The 21136-nt window shown below is 40.7% G+C and overlaps 1 protein-coding gene across 3 annotated transcripts in view; it reads left to right on the plus strand.

Moving 5' to 3' along the window:
- The first annotated feature begins 6 nt into the window (after positions 1-6).
- NAPEPLD (N-acyl phosphatidylethanolamine phospholipase D) overlaps positions 7-21136 on the plus strand; it is a 38352-nt gene continuing 17222 nt past the window's right edge. The window contains exons 1-2 of one of the 3 annotated variants that reach the window (XM_005862902.2): positions 7-123; positions 13805-14111. In XM_005862902.2, coding sequence (XP_005862964.1) covers positions 13818-14111 — 294 coding nt within the window. In that variant the 5' untranslated portion in view covers positions 7-123; positions 13805-13817. Of the gene's footprint in view, positions 124-1025; positions 1055-12763; positions 13613-13804; positions 14112-21136 lie in introns of those variants that run through there. The other 2 variants (XM_014536960.1, XM_014536959.1) reach the window with 2 other exon arrangements.

Here is a 21136-nt window from a genome sequence, read left to right on the forward strand (position 1 = left end):
TCCTCGGTCCTTCTTCCTTCCCCGGGAGAGAAACCGCCTCTGGGGTTCGGTCCCATCTTCTCCGCAGATCATAGGGTGCAGCCTCCACTGGCCGAATACTCGTGGGCGAGTCGTCTCGTGGTTGTACGTAAATGAATGGGTTTCTTGGAGCTACTTAATTCTGCCTCATCTGTAGTATTTACCTTCTAAAAATCCATTCCAACAGGTTTCTCCCCTTTTATCTTGAAAGTTAACCAAGGAATGGAAACGAAGAGGAAGAAGCATGGAGCGGGGTGGGGCGCGGCGGTGGGAGCCGGCGCTGCCTGGGTCTTCTGTACTGTGGTTGCTTGTTGGTGACATTGGGGATGATGATGGCAGGCTTTTCAGAGCAGGTATTCAGGTGGGGGTCCCTCTCCCACCCCCACCCCCAGCCCCCTGCACAGCGCTCGCCAGGGTTCTGGTACTTGAGATAAATACGCGTCCATAGGCTGCGGAGTCTGATGCATCACACCTCCGTTGAACCTGGAAAATATGTGTCAAGGGAATGAGAAAAGTTAAGCTTTTAAAACCCCATTTAGTTCTTGTACTTGCCTTTACTGCAGGTTCTGGATATGTTATCATAGGACCCCCCTTCCCCCCCTGCTCTGCTTTAGCTTAACGTCAAGTGTTCGCTCTTTGATAACTGATCCATTTATTGAGAAAGTTATTCCTGACATAATGGCTCTCTGAAAAGTAAGAATAATTTCTGTTCTTGTTAAAAATGGATATCTAGCAGTTCCATTTTCGTTTTCAGTTGCATTGGTTTTGATTTCGCCTCAGACATCGATGTCTGTTAGAAAGAAGTTATGTAATCTTTAAAAAAAGAAAAGATTACCTATACCCCACAGTAGTCTGATTTTGTTGCAAGGGAATATTAGGTCTATTAGAGAAACTATAGGGCAAGTGTACTTGTTTAAAATAAGAATTTAAGAGAGAGATTGACCTCAGTTAAAACTGTTTTAAATTAAAATATAGTCACAGTTTTCAAAGATTTTATTTCATTACATTTGCAGGCATTCCTGCTGCAGGAATTTTGGTAAGTCTCCAAGAGACAAAAATATTTAGTGTATTTCTCATACCCTTATTTTCACTGACAATTCCAAATTATATTGTATTGCACAATTTAATTTTAAAACTGGTCCAGTTATGAATGTGTGAAGGCTATTTTAATATAAGCATTCCATCAAAGGGTTTTGGTTGTGCTTTATTTGACACAGTCATCCTCCTGTTTGAAAAGGGTATTTTTGTTGCTTTTGGCATTTGTAAGTTTGGGAAACTGAGGGGATTTTTAAGAACATTTTTTTCTGTGTTCGGAAAAGTACTATTTGCATTTAATTTTGTTGTTTCATTCTGCTTTTTCTTTGTGGTGGAAGAAAGCTGTGGATAATGGTGTGTTTTTTCCCCATTTCATTTCACTCTTTTTAGGTAAATTAGAATAGATGGCTGTAGCTGGAGGGCTGTGTTGATCTGGGCATTTTAGATGGAAATGCGTATAAGTAAAAAGTGTTTTCATTGAAGTATTGGGGAAGTGAACTTTCACTTGCACCTAATTAATGGTTAACAAGCTTTGGTCCTGAATGGAGATAAGGGTCTGTATAGACTTGGCATTAAAAGAATCACCTATGTGATTTCCAGCATGAGGTTTAAGTAATATACCATTCTAACTGCTGTAATACTAAAGCATCCTACCTGTCTATAATTTATAGTGCTTTACATGACTTCTCTTTTTAATTTAATAACTATTGTGTATTATAAGTATTTTGTTAACAGTTTTTGTGACATTATATATGTACTCATATATCCTCAGGGAGTAGTTTTGTTATATCAGAGATATCGTCTTTTGCCAATTCAGCTGGTTAAGTGAGGTATTATAACTTTATAATTTACAAAGTTCTTTCACATATGTTTAACTATATTTTTAGTTTGATTTTATAAACACACACTATGTGGGATTGTTAATCCCATTCCACAGATGAAGAAAACAGGAAACTGAGGGCCTGGGAGATTTCAGTATTTTATTCAAGGTCCCTTAGCACAGCAGCTCTGGCCTCTAGTGTAGCCAAGATAGCGTGGTATGGATCAGCAAGCCTTGGTCTGCATCACGGCCATAGATTGTGCCCCTGAACGGTTGTAAATGGTCAGTACCGTTGGTTATGGAGGCACAGTACCATTGGTTATGCTGGCATATAGATGGATGAGCATAAATTCAAAAGCATGATTGAAAAACAACTCAGTATTTACCTGCTACTTAGAATTATCCATCTTTTCCCTTGAAGGCAGCAATTTTTTGTTTATCTAATTTGAGGTCTTTCCCAGATTAAAGAACACTAACATATTATACAATAAATACCTTTAGACATCTTTTTGTGATCTCTTTTAGTGATAGGAATAAAGTTGTCAAAATAAAGAAACACCAAGCTTCGTCATTGGCCCTCCTTAAACTATGGACTTGTTTGTTTTGCTTACAAGACCCAATGCTGGGACAACTAGACAACAGCAGTAATTTGTTATGAAACCTGTTTTCTGAATTTTGAAAGTCCTTCCAACTCCAAAGATGTTTGTCCTTTTTTTAAGTTACTGTGATCATTTCTTTGGCTTGTTTAGAGAGTTCATGAAAACAAATACTATATATATTCAGAATATTGCGCAATTTTATAGTTGAAGTACTTAATGACAGCTTAAGGAATTTGTAGATTCAACGTCGTTTAAAAAAAAATTTTTTTAAATTGATTTCAGAGAGGAGGGGAGAAGGAGAGATAGATAGAAACGTCAATGATGAGAGGGAATCATGCCCCCGACCGGGGATGGAGCCCACAACCCTGGCATGTGCACTGACCGGGAATCGAACCGTGACCTACTGGTTCATAGGTCGACGCTCAACCACTGAGCCACGCCGGCAGGGCTCAAAGTCATTTTTTTAAAACTTGAGGCCAGCTTATCTGTTTATGATATAAACTAAGTACAATACCTCACATGAGGTGAAATGTGTCGTTCATCTTTCCTTGCTGACCATATACTCCTTTGGTTCTAAGTGTTTGTAAGTACACTTAAGATGAGAACATGGCTAATAAACAGTCCAGGCTCCATCACCAGCCAGAACTGGACCCCTGGAATGGTGTAACTGTGACCTGACTTCATCTGTGAAGGGGTCCCACAGAGTCATGGCACGTTCAAGTTGGAAAGGACCTTAGAGCGTATGTGCCAGTCCAAGCTCTTTAAACCTACAGATTTCCTGTTTCTACTTGTACAACAGTTTCTAACCTGTCATGATGTCACAAAACTGAAACATCAAAATGAGACTTTCCCACCATTTCACAGAGATGAGATACTTTAAAATTCTTGGATGAAATTTGATTCTTTTCTCATTCTTATATGGTGTCTCAATTTTCCGGTATATGTAGATGAAACATCCAGTGTGTATAAATGTGTGTGTGCTATTTGGAGCCCACCCCCTTTTTTTTTTAACTGGCTGCACATACTGAATATCATCACAATGAAGGATTTGACAAACTTTTAAAAAATTGTTTTATTTTAAATTTTATTTTTATTGTTGAAGTATTACAGATGTCCCCCCTCCCCCCATTGACACTCTCCTCCCCTCTTCCCCCCCTCCCCAAGCCTTCACCACACTATTGGAATTTGATAAACTTTTGGTATTCTCAGCAACATTCTCTTGGTTAAGCATGATTATATAGAGCTGTATAATTTCCTTTTTGCTAGCTGCTCAGATATCTTAAAATCATACTTTATAATATGCTCATCTCCAAGTTTGAATACACTGCCCACATTTTAATAATTTTGTTGAAGACGTAACTATGCATTTATATTGGTACCCTGAGGTCCAGGTTTTCCTGGGACTAAGGGGGTTCCCAGGATGCAGGACTCTTGGTGCTAAAACTGGGAATGTCCCGGGCGCACTAGATGTGTTGGTCCACCTACCTGAAGGTGTCACTTTGTGGGGCTAATTAATAAGTCTTCCCTTTTGGGAGGATAAAATGCCAGGTGGTTATATGCTGGATGAACATAGACATCTTTTCAAGGCAGAGAAAATATCTTCAAGGCCCCATTAATTTTTTTCTGTTTATTTGACTGAAATATAGAACTAATTTTTTAAAATCCTCACCTGATGATATGTACATTGTTTATAGGGAGGGGTGGGGGAGAGAAACATTAATGTGAGAAACATACATTGGTTTGCCTCCTATATGTGCCCCGACCAGGGATTGAACTGGCAACCTTTTGGTGTATGGGAGGACACTCCAACCAACAGAACCACACCGGCCAGGGCTAGAATTGATTTTTTACATGTTGTTGGTTCTTTTCTGTGTAACTAATTGAGAACAGTTTACAATGAAATAGAATACAACTTGTCCCCCCAAAAGTATACACACTTTGAATGATTATAAAGTCAGTATTTATTAAGTACAATTCATTTTCAAAATTTAAAAGAATCTACAGAAATGAATAAATTTTTTTTGTCAATGCCTGTTTTCAAACTGATGACCATTCTGGTCCAGGCACTGATGATAACGTGAAGTAATGGAATCACAAACATCAAGAATCATTTTTTTTTTTTGATTGAGTTGCCCCTGGTAGCTGAAAACTAAGTTTATTTATTTTTTTTAATTAAATCTTTATTGTTCAGATTACATTTGTTCCTCTTTTTTTTCCCCCCATAACTCCCCTCCTCCCAGTTCCCACCCCACCCTCCGCCCTCACTCCCCACCCACTGTCCTCATCCATAGGTGCACGATTTTTGTCCAGTCTCTTCCTGCATCTCCCATTTCCCTTTCCCCCCCAAGAATAGTCAGTCCATTCCCTTTCTATGTCCCTGATTCATTATAATCACCAGTTCATTCTGTACATCAGATTATTTATTCACTTGATTCTTAGATTCACTTGTTGATAGATGCATGTTTGTTGTTCACAATTTGTATCTTTACCTTTTTCTTCTTCCTCTTCTTAAAGGATACCTTTCAGCATTTCGTATAATACTGGTTTAGTGGTGATGAACTCCTTTAGCTTTTCCTTATCTGTGAAGCTCTTTATCTGACCTTCAATTCTGAATGATAGCTTTGCTGGATAAAGTATTCTTGGTTGTAGGTTCTTGGTATTCAGCACTTTGAATATTTCTTGCCATTCCCTTCTGGCCTGCCAAGTTTCTGTTGAGAAATCAGCTGACAGTCGTATGGGTATTCCCTTGTAGGTAATTGAGTCTCTTTCTCTTGCTGCTTTTAAGATTCTCTCTTTGTCTTTTGCTCTTGGCATTTTAATTATGATGTGTCTTGGTGTGGTCCTCTTTGGATTCCTTTTGTTTGGGGTTCTCTGCGCTTCTTGGACCTGTAAGTCCATTTCTTTCACCAGGTGGGGGAAGTTTTCTGCCATTATTTCTTCAAATAGGTTTTCAATATCTTGCTGTCTCTCATCTTCTGGCACCCCAATTATTCTGATGTTTGTACGCTTGAAGCTGTCCCAGAGGCTCCTTACACTATCTTCGTATTTTCGGATTCTTTTTTCATTTTGCTTTTCCGGTTGGGTGTTTTTTGCTTCTTCGCATTTCAAATCTTTGGCTTGATTCTTGCGCTCCTCTGGTCTGCTATTGGGTGTCTGTATAATATTCTTTATTTCAGTCCGTGTATGCTTAATTTCTAGTTGGTTCTTTATCATAGCATCGAGGGTCTCATTAGTTTTCGTGACTCTCTCCTCAAGTTTATTGACAGCTTCTAGCACATTTTTGCAAGCCCTCAAAATTGCGATTTTTAGCTCTATATCCTCCATTTCTGTCATGTTTTTTTGTCTCCGCATTTTTTATGCTTTCTTGGTGCACCCCCTAGTGGTCTTTGTGCGCAGTCTTGTTCTAGTTGAGCCTTGATTGTTGTAGTTAATACTAGAGGGATTTGACCACCAGGCCGACTGGCTGTGTGAATCAGCTGTGTCTGCCGCGGAAAACTTCTGTCCTCTGGGGAGGTGCTAATCTAGCCTTTGCCTGAGGCTATCCGGCAAATGGCTCTGCGCAGGGCTTGGGCGGGGCGGGCTCAACAGGGCGGGCGGAGGGAGCCGTTATGGTGCCCTCAGTCCTGTTCCCAGAGGCTCTGCTTCTCAGAACCCCCGGAACCGCTGCAAACCTCGGAGGGAAAGCTGCCTTCCAACTGATGCCAGACACTCCCGCTTCTCCCGTTTGGGTCCGAGTCCCCAGCGATTCGCCCGTATCTGGAGCTCAGAGTCTGAGACTCCCCCCTGACCGAAAACGACAACCGCGCTCTCAGCCACCAGCCCGCTTTGCGCGCGCACCTCCGCACCTGAGTTTTTTCCACACTGCGCCTCCTCTGAGCCTCGGTGTGCTGTTATTTTTCCTTCTAGTTGAAGAGTCTCTCCTCAGCCAGCCTTCCTGTGGTTCTGGGTGATGTCCGTTCCGTCTTTTAGTTGTATTTTTGAAGTGGTTGTTTGCGGCAGCAGTCTCCGGTGTTTACCTATGCCGCCATCTTGGTTTCTCCCATCAAGAATCATTTTGTTCAGTATTTTTGTGCCTTCAATTTGTTGACTGTTGCTGGTTTTGTACTGTAAACTTTATCTTTTATGTATCCCCATTAAAAGCCTGGTGGCACTTTAGGATAATTTTTCTTTGTTCACAGCTTAGTCTGGTTTCACTCATTATTTCAAATCAGTTAAACCTGAAAAGGAGTGGACATTAAGTAAGTTATCAGCTGTTAAAGTGTATATACAATTTTTTGGGACACCCTATAGTTATATCACCAGCATCAATATGGCAATTTCTAGCTGGATAGCTGGGAAGTGTCCTTTAGCTGGTGCATAGCTACCCTAAGTAAAACGGGGGTTCTGTTACTGAGGAGAAAAGGGAAACTAGATTTTATGGTAGGCATCTTCTAGTCTTTATGACAGTGTCACCACTTTTACCACCATAGAGTTCAACTAAAAAAGTACTCCCCAAGATTTTTCAATTTTTATTTCTATAATTAGTAGAATTAGTGGGAATGTCCTTTGTTGAGTTTTGTCTCACTGCCCTTTGGTTACTTTTGCTTCTGTAATAATTCAGTTCCCAAGAGAGCTTTTCAAAAACAATTACTTTATCTCAATGAAAAGTAATGAGGAGTTTATAATGGCTCCTAGTTGTTATTTATTCATCCAATAAATATTTATTGAGTACTCACCATGTAGGCAATGTGAGCCATCGCTGATTGTGTTTCCTTTTTTCGCTTTGGCTTCCTGTGCACACAGAGTCGAATTTGTGACTCAGCTGGACTGTATACAAGTCTGTGACCTATCAAACTTTGTCCTTAGCAATGTAGTCTTCCCAGTCCCAGACCTGTGAAGCCATCTTTGGGTTATGCTGCCTCTGTAACTTGTAGTATGGGACAGGGAGGAAGAATAGGTGTTATGATTGGCGGGTACCAGGCTGGCATAAATTTGGGGTTACCAGAAAGTCCCTTTGGTCCTTCCTAAATGCCTGTCCTACGTTCGTGCCAATGACTAGTAACAGTTCTTAACCTTGCCTAGGTAATCAGAATCACCCACAGAACTCTTAAAAACTACTTGGGAGCTCCCACCTGACATTTTGATTTATATCCTCAGGTGTAGCTTAAAAAACTCCACAGGTCCCCAATTTATAATGGTTCAGCTTATGATTTGTTTAACTTTACGATGGTGCAAAAGCAATACACATTCAGTAGAAACTGTACTTCGAATTTTGAACTTGTCTCAGACTAGCAATATGCAGTAGGATGCTCTTTTTTGATGCTGGGCAGAAGCATAGCTCCCAGTCAGCCACCCAATCATGAGGGTAAACATCCGAGGCTCTACAGTGTACTGTGTTGTCAGCTTTTTTGTTTGTTTGTTTATTTCAGTGCCTCAAACATTCTTTTTTAAAAAAATATATTTTACTGATTTTTTACAGAGAGGAAGGGAGAGGAATAGAGAGTTAGAAACACCAATGAGAGAGAAACATCAATCAGCTGCCTCCTGCACACCTCCTACTGGGGATGTGCCCACAACCAAGGTACATGCCCTTGACCGTAATCAACCTGGGACCCTTCCGTCCGCAGGCCGACGCTCTATCCACTGAGCAAAACTGGTTAGGGCGCCTCAAACATTCTTTAGGGTCAGTGTGCTTTCAGCTGTGTACATTAATGGTGAGTACTCAACCAACCATTCTGTTTTTCACTTTCAGTACAGTATTCAATAAGTTACATGAGATATTCAACACTTTATTATAAAATAGGCTTTGTGTTAGATGATTTTGCCCAGCTGTAGGGAAATGTGTCTGAGCACGTTTAAGGTAGCCCAGGTTAAGCTATGATGTTCGATTGGTGTATTAAATGTGTTTTCGACTTCTGATATTTTCAATTTACAATAGGCTTATTTGGATGTAATCCTAGTGTAAGTTGAGGAGCATCTGTAATTCTCATGTGCAGCCAGCATTGAGAATCACAGGTTTAAAGCTTTGCACCCAGCTGTCCTTCTCTAGGGAGGAGTCCCGATTGGTCCTTATCAGGCATACTGGAGATCAGACCCTTCCTTGAAAATGTTTTGATGACTGAAAGGGAATTGGGAGAGTTTTGAGATTAGTCAAGTCACTTGAGTAGGAGATGTAAAACACTAATGCTAAGGAAACGTTTGGAGCAGCGGTCGTCAACCAGTGGTCCGTGAGGTCCGAACGGTTGGCGACTGCTGCTTTAGGGGACATTTAGCTAGAACTGCCCTTGCTTGCCTATTTTGCCTGTTCCTGTTGTAGGAAATTTTTCCTTTGATGCGAAGAATCTTGGTAATGGGCTCAAGCTCTGGGGGCAGAGCTGGTTGTAGATGTGGCTGCTGTTAGTATCCTGAGTTTGCACATGTTTGCTCTCTGTGGGGGCAGTAAGGGGAGAACATTATTGTTTTCAGAACAGGACACTATCAAGACTTATGAGGACCTCCTGGCGAATCCAGGGGAATTGGTGAGGCTGCAAGGACCTGTGGGGTTGTATAGGTTCCTGTGGGGAATTGTGGTTTCCTATTTGTGTGAATTCCAGGAAGACCAGGGCTTCTCTTACTCAAATAGAAGAACAAAAAACACATTCCAGAGTTCATTCCATTTCAGTTTATTCATGCTATTGCCCTCCATGTAGAAATTTCAAAATGGAATATGTGTCCCACTAACCTTACTACACAGTGTTTAGAACATACTAGAACAGCGGCTTACAGTCATTGAGGCTGTGTGTGTGCCACACTCTGGCTAAAGATTATGTACATCTTGTCCAGCAACCCAGGAATAGGCACCAGACAAGGAAACAAAGACTTAAAAAGGACAAGGGTGCCAAGTTGAGAAGTATTTATTTTCAAATGTTTTAAATCCTTTGTGCTTCTTTTCTTGGTAGTGAGATTTCAATTATATCCATACTTGAGGTGCTTTTATGATTTACTACATCTTGGCATTCTCCCTCCCACTAGTTTTATTGAGAAATAATTGACATCACTGTATAAGTTTAAGACGTACAGCATGATGGTTTGATTTACAGGTATTGTGAAGTGATTACCACAATATGTTCAGCTAATATTTATCTTATGGATATATTGGCATTGGTGAGAACGGCACCAAGTGTCTGACTGGTGGGGTCCGACCAGAACTGGGTTTAGTAACGTTGGTACTTGAGTTCTGGCTAAAAAAAAGAATTTAGAGCCAAGAGTCAAACTATAGGAGAACACTTATTTAGAAAATCACAGCGGTAGAAGTAGTAATTTGTAGAAGAAATGGGCTTAGGAAACAAGTTATAGAGGCAAAGGAAGGGCCCTTGGAGCTTAGAAGTGAGGAAGAACAAGGTGAGGCGCTTTGGAAGATGGGGAGAGGGAGGAGGAGGGAAAGGCATGGGTGTGCTCCCAGGAGGGAGCAAGCTGGGTCCACACCTTACGGGTTTAAGGGTGGGGTTCTTAGGGGTGGTCCCAGGGGGAAGATCTCAATAGAAAATTCAGCAGCTTTCCAGGTGTGTCCTTTCAGGGTCCTGATCTTCACTGATTGGTGCCAGGGCAGGGGGTCCATAGTCAATGCACCTCGTCCTGAGGTCAGCCATGGCGTCACTTGTCTGTTTTTGCTGCTTTTCTGGGCCTGGAGCTGAAACACAACCGAGGCTAGATGCTATCTCTAGGGAGGAAATGTCAATGGGTTGAAACCAAATGACCAGCAAATGACCAGCGATATGAAGTCAGGGGCTCCAAACCACATGACTAGTGATATGCTAGGGGAGGAAAGGCCACCCTGGGGGTGAGGTCTCACACTACAATTGTCAGTTGCTGGACACCCAGGGCTTGTGACCTTTAGTATCTAGCCCCTGGTCCTTGCTTGGCTCATGGCTGTCTGCCTGCTAGATACAGTAAAAATAAAAACGTTCCCAGGCTGGTGTGGCCCAGTGGGCTGGAGCATCATCCAGAAGGTTGCAGATTCGATCCCTGATTGGTGTGTATGGGAGGCAGCCTATCAATGTTTCTCTTTCTCTTCCCCTCCCTCTCTTTTCTCTCTCCTTCTCTCCCTCTCTTCCCCTCCCTCCCTCCCTTCTCCTCTAAAAACTTGCCCTCAGGTGAGCATTTAAAAAAAGTTTTAAAAAATAAAATAGAAAAAACTTTCTTAGATACTCTTAACAAATTTCCTATTTATCTTACAGCAGTGTTAACTATAGTCATCATGTTTTTCATCATTACATCCCTAGTACTTATTTATCTTATAACTGGAAATTTGTACCTTTTATCCTCCAATTTCCCTCCCCCCTACTCCTTTTCTAGGAGTTTGGGTTTTTTAAAAAGTTCCACTTATAAATGAGATCATCCAGTATTTGGCTTTCTCTGTCTGACTTATTTCATTTATCATAGTGCCTTCAGGTCCACTCATGTTGTCACAAATGGTAGGATTTCTTCATTTTTTATGGCTGAATAAATATTTCATTATATGTACATGCCACAACTTCTTTATGCATTCATCCATCGATGGACACTTAGGTGGTTTCCATGTCTTGGCTGCTGTAAATAATGCTGCCATGAACATGGGGGTGTGCAGATATATTTTCAAATTAAAATGTGTGGGTTTTTTTGCTTGTTTCTTTGTTTTTAATCCTCACCGAGGATATTTTTCCCATTGATCTTTAGAGAGAGAGTGGAAGGGAGGGAGGAGAGGCAGAGAGAGAGGGAGAGAGAGAGAGAGAGAGAGAGAGAGAGAGAGACATTGAGGCATCCATGTGAAACAGACACATAGACTGGTTGCCTTCCACACGGACTGGGGATTGAACTTGTAACCTTGGTACATGCCCTTGGCCAAAATTACTACCATACCCAAGACCCTTTGGTCCAAGGGCTGAAGCTCTAATCACTGAGCAACATGTCAGGGCTCAAATTAGTGTTTTTATTTCCTTTGGACATAGTCCCAGAAGTAGAATTGCTGGATCATATGGTAGTTCTATTTTTAATTTTTTGAGGATCCTCTATACTGTTTTCATAGTGGCTGCACCAATTTACATACCCACCACAATGTACAAGGCTTCACTTTTCTCCACATCCGCATTAGTATTAGTTATCTCTTGTGTTTTTGTTGATGGTCATTCTAACGTGTGAGATTATATCTCATTTGTGATTTTAATTTGCGTATATCTTCTTTGAAGTGTCTAATCAGGTCCTTTGCCCATTTTTAATTGGGTTATTTGTTTTTTTGCTGTTTAGTTGTGTGAGTTCTGCCTAATGATCCCCTCCTTTACACCTTTACCATCTCGACTCTCACAAGCCTTTCTTGCTTCTTATGTCCCAGCTTTAGACAAGTGGATGCTGCCTAAAAGCCCTATTTTGACTTTGTTTTTGTGGTTTTTGATTCCAAGTACCCTTTCTCCCTATCCTCTGATGGTTTAAAATAATGAGCCCAACATTTATTATATAGTTGGTAGACTTACATATGTATTTATATATACAGAGTGTCAAAAAAAGTATACATACACTTTGAATAATTATAAAGACAGTGTTTATTAAAATACATTTCATTTTGAAAATTGAGCTGTCAGTTGTTAAAGTGTGTATACATTTTTTGGAGGCACCCTGTCTATGAATATATGTGTATATATGCAGGCTTATGCACGTATCTCACAAACTGCTCTCCCATCTTTTAGACCTATTATCTTGGGAATTACTTAGTCTCTAAACTTGTATGTTTACCTTTGTTAATAGAAGTGGGGTTAAAATGGATGGCAGTCTTTGTTTCTGCCTTTTGTAAAGGCCTGGGCCTGAACTTAATAACCCGGGTGGAGCAATTCTGTGAGAAGAATGGGCATAACTCAACCAGACCCTTTGCTTTCTAATAGAATTTAAAGAATTTAGATGAGTGGCCAGTTAGCTGGGAAAAGGGAAAAAAAAGAATTAACATTTGGTGAATGACAAGCACTTTATGTGTGTTATGTCATTTAATCATCTGAAACCCCTATGAGGTAAGTAGGGATTTAATAGATGAGAAAATTGAGGGCTAGAAAGGTTATTTGCCCAAGATATAAAACTCATTAGACTCTCTTAGCTCCTAGGATCTCCCACAAACAGAGAAGGCTGAGCAGCAGCGAGTGCTTTTGTCAGCTGTGGTTTCTTTTCTGAACCCTGATTATTCTCTAGACTGCAGACTACTTACTCCTCCTAACAGTTTGAAAAAAAAAAAAAAAGTTTGGTTCAGTGAATGTTTTCATCCTAGGGTTTGTTCTTTCCCTTTCTCTCCAGGATCATATTTCTATTTAAACACTACTGAAGTCATAGAAATAATATCTGGCTTTCCGTTATTGTGCTTATTTCCTTAGGATTATAGTGTATTAAGTGTATGCATTGTATTTAAACTAGAAAGAAAGCAAATATTTGTTTAGGAAATAGGAAAGAAATGAAATTCATGGCAGATGAATGCATATTCTTAGTATATTGTTTATCATTTTTGTGTTTGGAGCCCTGTATATGTAGTTCAAAATCAAGGGTTAAGTGGTGGTGGTGGCAGCAGTAATAACAAGGTCAGCAACAACCGTTGTCATCATGTGCATACATGTGTGTTACATTTGTTGTATACACATTGCTAAGTATTTTACTTGTATTAGCTTTTCAGATCCTCTCAATAAACCCCACAAGCAGGAAATCTTATTATCTCCATTTTATACACGAGAGATCAGGAAATTTACCTAGGCTACACACTGACTTTGCAGTTTTAAATCTGAGTTCATTCAAATTTGTATTGTTCACTCTTACTTTTTAAAAATGTCTCTGAATATGTTGTTTTTCTCCTTTCTTGTGATTTGGACTCATTGCACTTTTCAGGGGGCATGGAAACAGATGATCTTCAAATGAAAAATGACTAGGCCTAGTGGGTCTTATGTAAATCACTTGAATTACTGAGGTATCCTCAAGGAAATACGGTATTCCTTACTAGGTTATTAACAATAATATTTTTACAATTCAGGTATGAAAATATTACAGATTCATGAAGGTGCTTTAATTTATTCTACAAGATGTCATCAAAATGGAAAATTTCATGTTTAAATGCTGGCTGGTGGACTAGATTGTTTTTGATTACTGCTGATAAGGACTTTAAAAGGTTTGGCAGGAATAGGTAAACATCTTTTCTATTTAGCATGCAGTAATACTGGATTCTAAACTTGCATTTTACAAGAAGAAAATTTGAGTTAGTAGGGACATAATATTTTTATAACTTTGAGGAAATTTTTATTGGCTAAGAAATACACTATGTAATATGTTTTAATGCCTTTATAGTAAACTCAGTATTTTTCCTCCTCTTTTTTAGTTCTCCAAAGGACATGGATGAAAATGAAAGCAACCAGTCCCTGATGACAAGCAGCCAATATCCTAAAGAAGTAGTAAGAAAACGCCAAAATTCTGCACGGAATTCTGGAGGAAGTACTTCTTCTAGGTTTTCCAGGAAAAGTTTCAAACTGGATTACAGACTAGAGGAAGATGTAACTAAATCAAGGAGAGGGAAGGATGGGCGATTTGTGAATCCTTGGCCAACATGGAAAAGTCTCTCTATCCCAAATATCCTCAGATGGCTGATAATGGAAAAAGATCACAGCAGCATTCCGAGTTCCAAAGAGGTAGCGTTTGGCCCTTTCGCGTGTTGTGTACTTTCTCTATACACGCACATATATAACTTAACTTTGCTGTGAATTGTATTATGACACTCAGGTTAGTTAGTTGAGCCACTTTAATGTGATAAAGCAGAGGGCTAGGTTCTGGGGAGATAAAGTAAATAAGGTGCCCTCAAATTCATGGCGTAGCAGTGGAGTACATATGTGAATAACCAGCTTAGCACTGATCTGATGGCAACTAGAGGTAGGAGCAGAATGCTTTAGAGGTACAAGAAAGGAAACAATTAATTCTTACTGGTGGGGCAGGAAATGGCTTCAGGGAGGAACTGATATTTGACATGGGCCTCGAGAGATAAAAAATATTTTGGCAGTGGTTTTCTAGGTGGCATGGAGAAGGTCACAAAGGTAAGAAAGTGCATGACATGTTCCAGAAAGGAATAACCTGACGTGTGTTTGGAATATGTCTTCTGAGAGTTGAGAGTTAAGGTGTGGCCCAAGAGCACTTGGTTTTTCATCCTTGGATAAAGCTGCTAAAGCTATAAAAGAAATCTTCAGATAACCTTTTCAGATCTTTAAAAATTGTCAATAAATTATTGGCCTTTAAACATGCTGGTTTTACTTAGACTAAAACTTACTAACATTTGGCATAAGGTTTATTAGCTGAATCAGATTATACTTTGGCAGGGGTGGGTGGCTCCCAATTACAGTAGCACCTTTTTCTCTTTTCTCCTCTCTTAGATTCCTTTCCCTCTCCTCTGTCCTATCTCCCCTGGCCACTCTTCCATCAACCTCAGGCTTTATGAGGAGTTGAGAGATAGAGAACTTGACGTTGGGAGTGGGGGATGGGTTGAAAAGAGTGGGGGCCCTGAAGGCCTGATCTGCAGTGAGGAGAGGGAGGAGGGGCAGTGGGTGGATGGATGGGTGTGGTGGTGGTAAATATTTTATCTGGGTATGTGTGTCTACTTTTCTTTAAAGGATATGGGATAAAAAACTGACATTGTCATTTTGATGCTAAGTAATGTTCACAGTATTAATCCTAGTAGACAGAATTGATTAACGTGAATATCTTACCAGCACTTTTTTAGAATGAGTTATGACATTAATAGATAAAACCTTGTTATGTGTTTCAACTTTGAGGATGAGAGGAACAAGAAAAATCTCTTTCTGGAGAACCCCATATGAAGAGAAATAAGCATGGAGTTGAGCTGTGAAGAGAAGGGTTAGGGCAGGAGGCCAAGATGGGTGGGCTGCATATTGGGGTAAATTCTTCCTGTTTTTTGAGCCACAGCTTGTAAACATACAGAGATAGCAGTGGTGTCTTTAGTTTGATTTCATTTCAAAGAGGAAGGGAGTGACCCCATGAAGACAGATGTACATCTCTGCAGTCTAATGATTTGGAGATACTCTGAGAACTCGCCAGGCCAGTGGTCCTTAGCCTGGGTGTGTGTGTGTGTGTGTGTGTGTGTGTGTGTGTGTGTGTGAAGCTTTCCCGAACAATTTTGTTTTTGGAGAACAGTTGAAAGATATAAAATTAGGGATTAACAACAATACTGCTCATGTGTTCTCTGAAGCAAATTACTTTATAGCTTCGTGGTCGGTTCACCCATTGATTCCGGGGTGAAGGAAAGTCTGAAATCGCTCCTTAGGTTTTCCTTGCTGCTCCAAGCACGCCAATGCAGTGTCCTGGGCGGGGCTTTTCTTGTGGTCTCAGATGGCTGCCTCTTGGCACCTACCTCCACACACTGGCCTGTGATGACACGGTGATGACAGAGCTGCGGCCTTTTACCAGAGATGGCTTTGCACAGGGCTGTTGGACTTTTGCCCATAATTCAAGGGAAGCTTTCTTCTCCCTTTTCGGTAAGAACATGTGAGAAAATGCCCAATTCCTGAACTATTCCCCGGAAAGGAGACAGGAGGAGGGAGGGCTAGCCTCTCCAGGTCTTCACAGGTCATTCATTATTTTCTCTGCCCACTAGCTCAGGTGTCCAGGCGCCCTCCCTTAGAGTAATGAGAGTGAATAGTTTTTCTCTCATTAATTTCGCCATATTACATTATGAGAGTGTAAGCCAAGAAGATCTCACATTCTCTGATTGGTACAGAAATATCCTGGCTGTTGACCCCCATAGAAGACAAATTTAAAGTTTCCTAACATTCTTAATCAGTCTCCTTGTCCGTCTCCACATGGTCCTCAGGGTTTCTTCGAATCTCGCTCTAGCTTTCAAGCACATCATCTCCACCAGAAAACACCTCTGTCATTTAGAAGTATTGCATCTACTTAGCCAAGCAAGTGGCCGTATATATACTCTAGTGCTCTGGCTAGGACACCTGAGGCTCTTTTGGATACTGGCCCCTTTTGAAAATCTGATGAAAGCTGTGGATCCTCTTCTTACAGAAATATTCACATGCACATAATCACATTCCCTTTTACTATAAGTTTAGGGAGTTTCTGGACCCTTTCAAGGCAGTTCATTAACTCATTTACTCATTCATTCATGTAGTGAGCATTTATTGAGCAAGTGTTCAATTACTAAAGAAATCTCTAGGTTCGAGAGGTAGAGCAATGAACAAAGCAGAAACACACCCGTGGCTGCTTGGACCTGAGGTTCAGTGGACGAGAGAGACGGTAAACGAGTGAGTAAATTCTGTGGTATATTAAAAATGATTAGGTTCTGAGGATAATAAAGCAGAGAAGGAAGGGTGATGGAAGTGGGAGTTAAATTCTTTTTTTTAAATACATATTTTTATTGATTTCAGAGAGGAAGGGAGAGGGCTAGAGAGATAGAAACATCAGTGATGAGAGAATCATGGATTGGCTGCCTCCTGCACACCCCACACTGGGGATCGAGCCTGCATATACCCGACCGGGAATCCAACCGTGACCTCCTGGTTCATAGGTCGATGCTCAACCACTGAGCCACGCTGGCCGGGTGAGAGTTACATTCTTTAATGAAGTGTAAGTTTTTTGTTTGTTTTTAAGTCAGAAGATTTTCTTTTTAAAGAAAATGTCAAAGTAGGTCTCAACCTGTACAACTTAAATATGCATCACATAAAAGGAGAAAGAAGACTTTTGCCCTATTCCAATTTATATTTTATTTCTTACCTCTTCCTATCTTTTGTTCCAATAAAAGCGTAGTACCAGGTCGAATGCATGTTGACTTGTTATTTTCATAGATAACTAGTTAATTCCATATTTAATCCCTTTAAATTGCTAAAATTATTAATTTTTACCAACTCCTAAATCTGATAGAGTCAGACATTTCTGGAAAAACAAAACAAAACCTCTGAAGGTCCATGTAAAGAACACCTGTTTCAGATTATTAGGTCAGTTTAGAATTTAATCACATCTCTGGGAGTTGTTTTTGTTAGGCATTGGGAGGCTAGAGTTTAATAAAACACAACTTCAAATTATTGTTTTTATAGAAACAGACTCTTAGATGCAGAGAACAAACTGATGGTTGCCAGATGGAAGGAGTGTGTGGGGACTGGGTGAATAAGGTGAAGGGATTAAGGGGTACACATTGGTAGTTACAAAATAGTCACGGGTTTGTAAAGTACAGCATGTAATCAGTCAGTAATATTGTATTATCTATGTATGGTACCAGGTGGGTGCTTGAATTTTCAGGGGGATTTTATGATATGTGCAGGGTTATAATTACTGTATATTATGCAATTCATATCATATTTACTTAGGTATATAAGTATGAAAGTGTTTTGGAAGAAATATTATAAAATAACTAATAGAACAGGTCTAAATACAATGAAAAAGGGTCACTAGCAGAGCTGCATAATTTAGTTGCAGTCTCAGAGAATAGCATGTTGTTTTTTTTTAACTTTGACGATCAGATCTATTTGGAGAAAGAAGACCCCATACTTCAAAAAATGGGATTCACATATCACGACATCTCTCAGGTATTAAGTATACAGATTACAAATCATTTTCAAAGACAATATTTTTGTACAAATTTTACATGTTGAATGGGACACAAATTTCTGTTTCTGTTGTTTTTTAAATCAAAGTATTTTATCAGAATCATTTTTTCTATGAAATCTGTATACATCTTTTTTATTTATTTAGTTTTTTTATTTAAAGCTTTACATGTGTCTCCTTTTGTTTCTGTTTTAATGACATTTCTGTCCTTGGACAGTTCCTGATACTTGCCTTTCCTGGGTCTTTAGAGCATTGTGCAGGACACAGGCGTGGCATTGTTCAGATGCTGTCACTGCTGTGCGGTTGCAGGTGGCTCAGTGCCTTGCCCGATTGTTATTGTCACCCGCAGTCAGGGAAGAAGAGACAGAGAATCTCAGAGAGGGAGGAGACAGGCACCTCCTGAGGTTCAAGAGGGGAAGGAGGCTGTCCTTACCCGTTACTGCTATGGCAGTGAGCAGGGGACTGTCGTTGGGAGTGTGAGAGACACAGACTGAGGCTGCACAGCAGGGCCGGCTGGAAAAGTGGGACACCAGGGTTGGATTGCGGAAACCAGACTCCAGCCCAAGGTTTATCCAGTGTGGGGCCTTGTTCCTATCACAGTCCCGCAAGGAGTTCCTTTTCTAATTTTGTCTATAAAGTTAGGATAAGACCGTGTAGGTCACTGCAATTGTTTTTTGTTCATCTGACACATGAAAGTACTTTGAAAATATAATCGTTGGCTGTATGATATTGAAGAATAGGGTGCCCTTTGGAAAAATGAAGCATACCAATTATTTTCTATTTATCCGATAGTATGTGAACAGGTTGCTTTTTTATTTTTATGAAGAGAATAAATACACGTATTCAGTTTTTACTGAAAGGCTTATTAGACAAGTACTAGTCTCCTACCCAGTCCCTGCTACTCCATCACTATCCCCAGAGGCAACAACTGTCAACCCTTTCCTCTGGAGTTTGCCTTTAGATTTCTTTTAATTTTGTTGTGGTAAGAACACTTAACATGAGATCTAGCTTGAATTTTTTTTTTTTATTAAATCTTTATTGTTCAGATTACATTTGTTCCTCTTTTTTTCCCCCCCATAACTCCCCTCCTCCCAGTTCCCGAAAAAAAAAATAGGTGTACGATTTTTGTCCAGTCTCTTCCCGCATCTCCCATTTCCCTTTCCCCCCCAAGAATAGTCAGTCCATTCCCTTTCTATGTCCCTGATTCATTATAATCACCAGTTCATTCTGTACATCAGAAGATTATTTAACTTGATTCTTAGATTCACTTGTTGATAGATGCATGTTTGTTGTTCACAATTTGTATCTTTACCTTTTTCTTCTTCCTCTTCTTAAAGGATACCTTTCAGCATTTCGTATAATACTGGTTTAGTGGTGATGAACTCCTTTAGCTTTTCCTTATCTGTGAAGCTCTTTATCTGACCTTCAATTCTGAATGATAGCTTTGCTGGATAAAGTAATCTTGGTTGTAGGTTCTTGCTATTCATCACTTTGAATATTTCTTGCCACTCCCTTCTGGCCTGCAAAGTTTCTGTTGAGAAATCAGCTGACAGTCGTATGGGTACTCCCTTATAGGTAACTGACTTTTTTTCTCTTGCTGCTTTTAAGATTCTCTCTTTGTCTTTTGCTCTTGGCATTTTAATTATGATGTGTCTTGGTGTGGTCCTCTTTGGATTCCTTTTGTTTGGGGTTCTCTGCGCTTCTTGGACCTGTAAGTCCATTTCTTTCACCAGGTGGGGGAAGTTTTCTGCCATTATTTCTTCAAATAGGTTTTCAATATCTTGCTGTCTCTCATCTTCTGGCACCCCAATTATTCTGATGTTTGTACGCTTGAAGCTGTCCCAGAGGCTCCTTACACTATCTTCGTATTTTCGGATTCTTTTTTCATTTTGCTTTTCCGGTTGGGTGTTTTTTGCTTCTTCGCATTTCAAATCTTTGACTTGATTCTTGCGCTCCTCTGGTCTGCTATTGGGTGTAATATTCTTTATTTCAGAGCGTGTATGCTTAATTTCTAGTTTCTTTATCATAGCATCGAGGGTCTCATTAGTTTTCGTGAAGCTCTCCAAAAGTTTATTGCAAGCCCTCAAAATTGCGTTTTTTAGCTCTATATCCTCCATTTCTGTCATGTTTTTTTGTCTCCGCATTTTTTATGCTTTCTTGGTGCACCCCCTAGTGGTCTTTGTGCGCAGTCTTGTTCTAGTTGAGCCTTGATTGTTGTAGTTAATACTAGAGGGATTTGACCACCAGGCCGACTGGCTGTGTGAATCAGCTGTGTCTGCCGCGGAAAACTTCTGTCCTCTGGGGAGGTGCTAATCTAGCCTTTGCCTGAGGCGATCCGGCAAATGGCTCTGCGCAGGGCTTGGGCGGGGCGGGCTCAACAGGGCGGGCGGAGGGAGCGGTTATAGCCCCTCTCAGTCCCGTTCCCAGAGGCTCTGCTTCTCAGAACCCCAGGAACCGCTGCAAACCTCGGAGAGAAAGCTGCCTTCCAACTGATGCCAGACACTCCCGCTTCTCCCGTTTGAGTCCGAGTCCCCAGCGATTCGCCCGTATCTGGAGCTCAGAGTCTGAGACTCCCCCCTGACCGAAAACGACAACCGCGCTCTCAGCCACCAGCCCGCTTTGCGCGCGCACCTCCGCACCTGAGTATTTTCCACACTGCGCCTCCTCTGAGCCTCGGTGTGCTGTTATTTTTCCTTCTAGTTGAAGAGTCTCTCCTCAGCCAGCCTTCCTGTGGTTCTGGGTGATGTCCGTTCCGTCTTTTAGTTGTATTTTTGAAGTGGTTGTTTGCGGCAGCAGTCTCCGGTGTTTACCTATGCCGCCATCTTGGTCTCCTCTCCTAGCTTGAATTTTTAAGTTTCCATGTAGTTGACTACAGGTACAGTTCTGTACAATAGCTTCGTTTTGCTTAACTGAGACTTTGTGCCCATTGACAGCAGCCCCCACTTCCCTCTCCCTCCAGCCCTGGCAGCCATCACTCTGGCTCTGTGAATGTGACTATTTTTGATGCCTCCACTAGGTGGAAATGTGCAGTGTTTTTTGTTCTGTGGTCCTTCATATTTTCTATTGTGCTTAATGCTCTCTCCTTCCCCATCTCTTTCCATGG

This window comes from Myotis brandtii, unplaced genomic scaffold, assembly GCF_000412655.1.
Source record: "Myotis brandtii unplaced genomic scaffold, ASM41265v1 scaffold17, whole genome shotgun sequence".
In the NCBI taxonomy this organism is placed as follows: Eukaryota; Metazoa; Chordata; class Mammalia; order Chiroptera; family Vespertilionidae; genus Myotis; species Myotis brandtii.